Raw genomic sequence first — 6,074 nt, 5'->3', positions numbered from 1 at the left:
GGCAGCAACGGAGACTAGCCCGAGATCTTATGAGTCGTGCTTGTGTCACTCGGATGATTCAACGAGCTCTGACCACAAACGCCCTGCTGCACAAGTTGGGGCAAAATTCGGGTCCAAACCTTTCTCTAGTGCATTGGAAGTTCTGAGCTCGGACAAGGACTTGCTCGTCATGGAATTGTTGTCCGAGTCATACTTCCTGCCTCGGAATTGCATCAACAATCTTCAAATTGAGAAACAAGCAGTAACTCTCAAGGCTGAGCTTCAAAAGAGACAGCATTGGGGAAGATACACTTGCCATTGCTCATCACAGGAGGCTGGTGATGGATCGAAAGTAACGTCTCTCTCTGTCAGGGAGATAAAGAGGAAGCTGAAGCACACCTTTGGAAGCCAGAGAAAAAAAGATTCAGACCATTTGCCTACGTTTAGACTTCCCCACGGCAGATCAATTTTCGGATATGGCTGCATTTATAGTGGAGTTGAAACTAGGAGTCGTTTGAATTCGAACACTGATGCAAAGGCAAAGGAAAAGGTGGTCAAGAAAGATGCCCCCATGAAGGTGCAAAAGGAGCCTGCTGAGGCTGAAACTGCACGCAAGAAAATAGACGTCTCAAGAGATGTATTGTCTGAGAAACTTGGAGTGGATGTTGCTGCAACAAGTAGGCTACAAAATCCATGGAGGGTTATGTCTTCACTAGAAATGGAGTCTTGCTTTAGCCCAAGAAGGGAAAGCCTATACTTTTCTGGCTCTGCTGAAATGAATTTGACCAGTCCTTCGAGGGAGAGCATTTATCTTAGTCCATGTGGTGACATGACGGGTAGTACAAGCTCCTCTCTCGTCGAAGAAGAGAGGATCACTCAATCTCCATACATCATCAAGTTCAGTGGTAGGTGATATCCTGTTCTAGCATGTTTTTGTATGCTTCAATCAACACACGTTTCTTGAATCAGTTGTGTGTTTCTGCATATATGCCTAACGTTGCAGGAACACATGACGTTCATCAAACAGAAGCAGCTCAGGATGGAGTGATCAGAAATACAGAAAGACCTTCCAAAGATCAAGTTAATGCATTCCTTAATGGTAAGTGTAGCTTCATCTCCTTCTAGTCTAGACATATGCCATCAATTTGCATCATTGTTCTTGATTTTTTTATGCAGGATTCAATCTCAGAGAATGAGACATTCTCAAATGTAGCAGATGATTTTCCATCTAGTCCCACATTAGACATGAGTGACAACAACACAAATCAAGAAGAATATCAAAGCCCGGTTTCGGTCCTCGACCAGTTCTTCGCAGAAGACCCCAGCAGTCCATCGAACATGCCGTTTCAATCAGGTATGAAACAAGATCCACACACACACACAGTATATTTTGTAATATGGATAGAATCCACAAACTAGTACTCTGTCGAACCATCTTGCAGCTCGAGGAACCCTGAAACTGAGGCGCCTTCACTTTGAGGAGCACAAATTAGTATTTCCCTCACAAGTCATACTAACGGAATACGATCCATGCAAACACGATCAAGACCACACGATCTCCAACTATGTGCGTTTGATACTTGAAGCTTCGTCTCAAAACTGGGATCAGCTCTCAGCAATGAGGCTACTTTCCCAACATCTGCTTCATCCATCCTTGTTAGATCAAGCCCAGTTTCTGCAGTTCGACCCTCATTTCGACACTAAGCTTCTCTTTGATCACATCAACTTTTTATCTCCATATTGGCCAGCATTTGCAAAGCCAAGAATCTGTTATTTTCCACTGGAAGCAGCTGTAGTTGATGAGATCAAGAGAGATGCTCAGTTCTATCTGCTTCCTCAAACACAGACAAGGACCTTAAACCAGATTGTTGCCCAAGATTATCGGGCCATCAATCGTGGCCAGATGTTCGTCCCCGAAAAAGAGCAGATCATCCTTCACATATCAGAATATATTCTGGAGGAATCAGTTCTTGATGTAATACTAGTGAGCTTAGCTCTTGAATTAGAAGTAAATTTATAGTGCTTTATTTCAATATGACCTTTATCTCACATGTATATTGCAAGTAATTTCCTTAAGTAGAAAGGAAATATAATGAAAATTAACTTCATTAACACCATCAGTTGGAGAAGAACACTACACAACTATCTGCAAAAGTTAAATATTATAGTAATTTATACAACCCTGTACAACATATAAATGAGCCACATCAAAATCAGAGCATGATCTTCAATTTTTTTTGATAATTTTCTGAAGAGCTTGTTTTATTGCACCAGCTGATACACCTTTCACTCCCTTGCTCTGCACATCATACAACTAAAATCAACATTTTCTTTACAAGTTCCAACAAAATAAAATAATGCTAAAATTCAACAAACCTTGGCATTGATAGAGAGGGAGAGAATCCCATCAGTGTTGGAAGATTGAACAGATTGTGATTCAAGATTCAGTTGAGTCAAAGCTTCCATAACTTGAATCAGTACACACTGCCTCCAAGAACATCTCATCTCAATCAGCACATCCTTGTCTGTGATGCTGATGGTTATGCTGTCTGTCGATGAAGTCGACCGAGTCCTCTTATTCTCGGGTGCAGTTTTCTCTACATCACTAGCTTTCTTCTTGTTCCCGAGTAGCTTTGTGATGCTTCCAAGCTTGCTATGTCCGTAGTTGTCCGAAGTCCTCTCCATGGCATCGTGGGCCCTGCTCTGTGTGGTTTCTCGTTCCGTTGCTTCCTTGTACGCTTCCAGATCCTGCACCTTCCTCTCCAGTTCTCTCAGATACTCTATTGTGTGATCAAGTACTGATACTTTATCAACCTGCAATAGCAAAGTTGAAGAAATAAAAAATTTTGTTACAATGTCGTGATTGTTTTTTCACGAGGGGGACTAATCTGAAGACCAAAGATTTAACTACCTTGCCACCAGACGGAACCAATGATCCAAGAATGGCGAATCTCACGCTTATCTTCTCTCTCCGTTTCCTTTCAGACAGGACATGGTTTTTGTCGACTTCCTCGCCTTCTTGCTGTAGAGAGCGGTCATCACATCTGTCCTTGTTTTTGGCAGATTCAATCTGGGCATTTTCATGCATTCTAGCTACTTCAAAGAGCACTTTCTTTAGTAGCCACTGTGGCGATGCGCTCTGGACCAATCGAGGGCTCGATTTTCTGTCTTTCCAGCTGATGAAGCTCGATCCTCTTTTACCATTTCTGTAAGGCCCCAGAATCAGCTGGTGGGAGCTCTTCAAAAGGCTTGAAAGCACATTGTGGTAATGGACATCACCACCACCGTTGAAGCTAGGCAATGTCTGCTGGTTGCATTCTTGACCGACGTGCACACAATTAGCAGCACTCGCCTTCTTTTCATCAAATTCTTGGACTTTCACATCCAGTTTCCCATGAGTCTGAGACACGCAGTCACTGGAGCTCGTGGCATTGTTTGTGCCATTGCTGACAGCGTCGTCCTCTCCATCAGCGCCATCTGCTAAACACGATCCCTCTATTAGAACGTTGTCTGCAAATTCATCTGAGCTGGTGTCAGGAGAATACACTTCCACTTCATCAAGATTGTTTTCGGGGATATTAGAGTGATCGAGCACTTGATAGACGAGGTCGTGGCTCAGATTGATGAAAGTATCGGAAGAACTCTCCAAGAATGAACTTTTTATATGCGGAATCAGACCCCGATCCTCTGGAACCTTCAATAAAGCATTTTATATGACATACACAACCAACAATATTAATTTGCATATGAAGTTCATAAATAGAAAGAGCTAATTTCACAGTGCGTACTAGTTCGGTTGTTCCGAGCTCAACCACACCTCCCAAATGCGGAAAGCACACTACTGTCTGCAAAGAACATGGAATCGTATAAACACAAACATTGTTCATGTCATAGTTCAATATTAAGGTTTGGAGCTCGGCCTTTGTACCTGCAAAGAAGCACTCTGGTAACAGCAACGCGAATCAAGCAGCCGGCCATAACGATAAGCACATAGAACGAGAAGCAATGAAGAGTCAGAAAACATTCCCACTAACCTACCAAAGAGCATATCCAAATATCTAAAGCCGCCATTACAACAAATTAAGAAACATTAACACTTGCCTTCGCAAGCAAAGAACGAGCAAAGAGTTTCGTGTCTGCAAGATGAGCATTCCGCAGCCAGATTGTCTCATTCTCTGCATACGATCTTCCAGGCAACCTTCCAATCCCAATCAATCAACATGGTAAATGCTCTATACTCAATTGAAAGGTTTATGAATCATCACATGAAATCAACAATTGAAATTTTCATTTTTTGAAATAAAAAACTCAACCCCCTGTTATAGACCAAACATAAGAACTATCAAAAAACTAACCTAACCTATTAGGGGAGAGATCCCATTTGGTCAATAAGTTGTCGTGTTACACAACTGATGTTGGACAAGTTTCCTTGCACCGGAGTCCATAACACCCTCACATCAAAGTTCCAACATAATATTGTGTCCAAACTCAAAAACAACACAATCACATAGCAACAAAGTCCTCAAACAATTCTTAATCCATCAAAGTTTAACACAAAACCATGTCCTAAACCCAAACAACAAAAGCACATAGCAACAAAGTACTCATACAATTCTTAATCCATCAAAGTTTATCACAAAACCATGTCCAAAACTCAAAGCACAAAATCACACAGCAACAAAAAGTACACATACAATTCTTAATCCATCAAAGTTTAACACAAAACCATGTCCAAAACTCAAACAACAAAATCACATCGCAACAAAGTATTCATAAAATTCTTAATCCACCAAAGTTTAACACAAAACCATGCTCAAAACTCAAACAACAAAACCTCATAGTAACAAAGTACTCACACAATCCATACTCCATTCTACTTCACACAGAATTTCAGCTCAATCAATTGATCACACCGAAAATAGTGAAGCGGAGAAAATTACCCTTGACCGACATTGAAGACAAACGACATACACACCAGAAAATACCACTCAGTGTCAGTGAGATCTTCGGGGGATAATGCAGCTGTAGGCCTCTTAGGCTGTGGGGTGCTTTCACCTAATGAAAGAGACTCAAACAATTCCCTTAGCTGATCACTCCTCTGCAATCCCAGAGGATCCGAGTTCAACTCTACAGCTTGAACTGTTTTCCTAGTCTTGATATCACCATTGTAGTACCCCTCACTCCACCCCAACGCCCTATAATCCCACCAAACATAACTATCTTTAGCCATAATTTCTTAAGTCAACGCCTCAAACAAGAATGTTTAAATGCAATCATGTAAACACTTCATTCCGTCAAATTGGATAAAATGGAAAAAAATAAAAGTGGAAAAAGCTGAATTTCAAGAATATCCATTCTTTACTTTTAGAAAGTAAATATCACAACTTTACCCGGATTGTTGAGCAGAAAAAGACCAAAAAATTGCATAGCTCCATTGGATGCTTTTAACTGCAAGAGCAAGCTGCTGTCTGAGATCATCTGGAACAACCTTTTGATTTGCAGTAGCCATTGTTGAGCTCTGACCCTTTTCTGCCTGGATTATATGGTGGATAACCAAATTTCCAAATCTAGTAATGATGGGAAGAAAGATTCAAACTTGAAAGGCTGACCATCTTTAATTGAGAATAAGATATACTCCAATATCATCAAAAGGCTGCAAAAGACTTATCAAATTTTATGTGGACCACAGAGCTCTGATTTGCTGCAATGGGCACGGCAAGAAATTTGTATAGATTGATGAGTGTTCAACTTGTACAATCCCAAGGATAATCTGGTGAAATCATAATGGAAATCATTTGGTGTGACATGGTTCTACATCTTAGCTTAATGTGTTTTATTTTTCATCGTTTATTTTTAAAGTTAATTTCTTGGACACGTCAACAATCACGCATGGCAATATCGATTGGTGGATATCCATGTGCGGGTTACATACAAAAGTTTGATACTACAAGTATTATTCTTTAATAAATTTGTCGGTATAATGAAATAGAATTAGGTATTAATGCAACATGGATCCGAAGGAAAAGACCCAATTAGGTATTAATGCAACATGGATCCGAAGGAAAAGACCCTTTTTACATGAATTAAGTGGAAAA

The 6,074-nt window shown here is 40.6% G+C and overlaps 2 protein-coding genes across 3 annotated transcripts; one reads left to right on the top strand and one right to left on the bottom strand.

The window, feature by feature from the left end:
- Window positions 1-1,017: 1,017 nt before the first annotated feature.
- On the top strand, window positions 1,018-1,999 carry LOC121757608. The gene is made up of 2 exons (XM_042153126.1): window positions 1,018-1,333; window positions 1,422-1,999. Exons 1-2 carry the CDS (start codon window positions 1,114-1,116, stop codon window positions 1,997-1,999), a joined length of 798 nt encoding a protein of 265 aa, XP_042009060.1. The 5' UTR covers window positions 1,018-1,113.
- Window positions 2,000-2,069: 70 nt separating this feature from the next.
- On the bottom strand, window positions 2,070-5,795 carry LOC121759235 (transcription factor EGL1-like). 2 transcript variants are annotated; one of them, XM_042154747.1, is made up of 8 exons: window positions 5,370-5,795; window positions 4,920-5,174; window positions 4,081-4,177; window positions 3,908-3,922; window positions 3,768-3,824; window positions 2,891-3,673; window positions 2,356-2,793; window positions 2,070-2,278 (listed from the first exon to the last, which is right to left on the bottom strand). In XM_042154747.1, exons 1-8 carry the CDS (start codon window positions 5,486-5,488, stop codon window positions 2,207-2,209), a joined length of 1,836 nt encoding a protein of 611 aa, XP_042010681.1. In that variant the 5' UTR covers window positions 5,489-5,795; the 3' UTR covers window positions 2,070-2,206. The 2 variants fall into 2 exon arrangements, with proteins under 2 accessions (XP_042010681.1, XP_042010682.1); XM_042154748.1 differs by having other exon boundaries at window positions 3,768-3,834; window positions 3,918-3,922.
- Between the last annotated feature and the right edge of the window lie 279 nt (window positions 5,796-6,074).

The sequence above is a fragment of the Salvia splendens genome, chromosome 12 (assembly GCF_004379255.2).
Source record: "Salvia splendens isolate huo1 chromosome 12, SspV2, whole genome shotgun sequence".
In the NCBI taxonomy this organism is placed as follows: Eukaryota; Viridiplantae; Streptophyta; class Magnoliopsida; order Lamiales; family Lamiaceae; genus Salvia; species Salvia splendens.
The sequence above is the reverse complement of the archived record's forward strand: the minus strand, read 5'-3'. Positions and strand labels throughout refer to the sequence as shown.

Bases quoted from the DNA above. Each gene is read 5' to 3' on its own strand.
- LOC121759235 (XM_042154747.1), bottom strand. From the start codon at position 5,488: ATGGCTACTGCAAATCAAAAGGTTGTTCCAGATGATCTCAGACAGCAG. The intron at 5,175-5,369 runs GTAAAGTTGTGA...GTGGGATTATAG, and splicing joins TTTTCTGCTCAACAATCCGG to GGCGTTGGGGTGGAGTGAGG. The intron at 2,794-2,890 runs GTAGTTAAATCT...TTGCTATTGCAG, and splicing joins TGGTTCCGTCTGGTGGCAAG to GTTGATAAAGTATCAGTACT.
- LOC121757608 (XM_042153126.1), top strand. From the start codon at position 1,114: ATGCCATCAATTTGCATCATTGTTCTTGATTTTTTTATGCAGGATTCA. The intron at 1,334-1,421 runs GTATGAAACAAG...ACCATCTTGCAG, and splicing joins GAACATGCCGTTTCAATCAG to CTCGAGGAACCCTGAAACTG.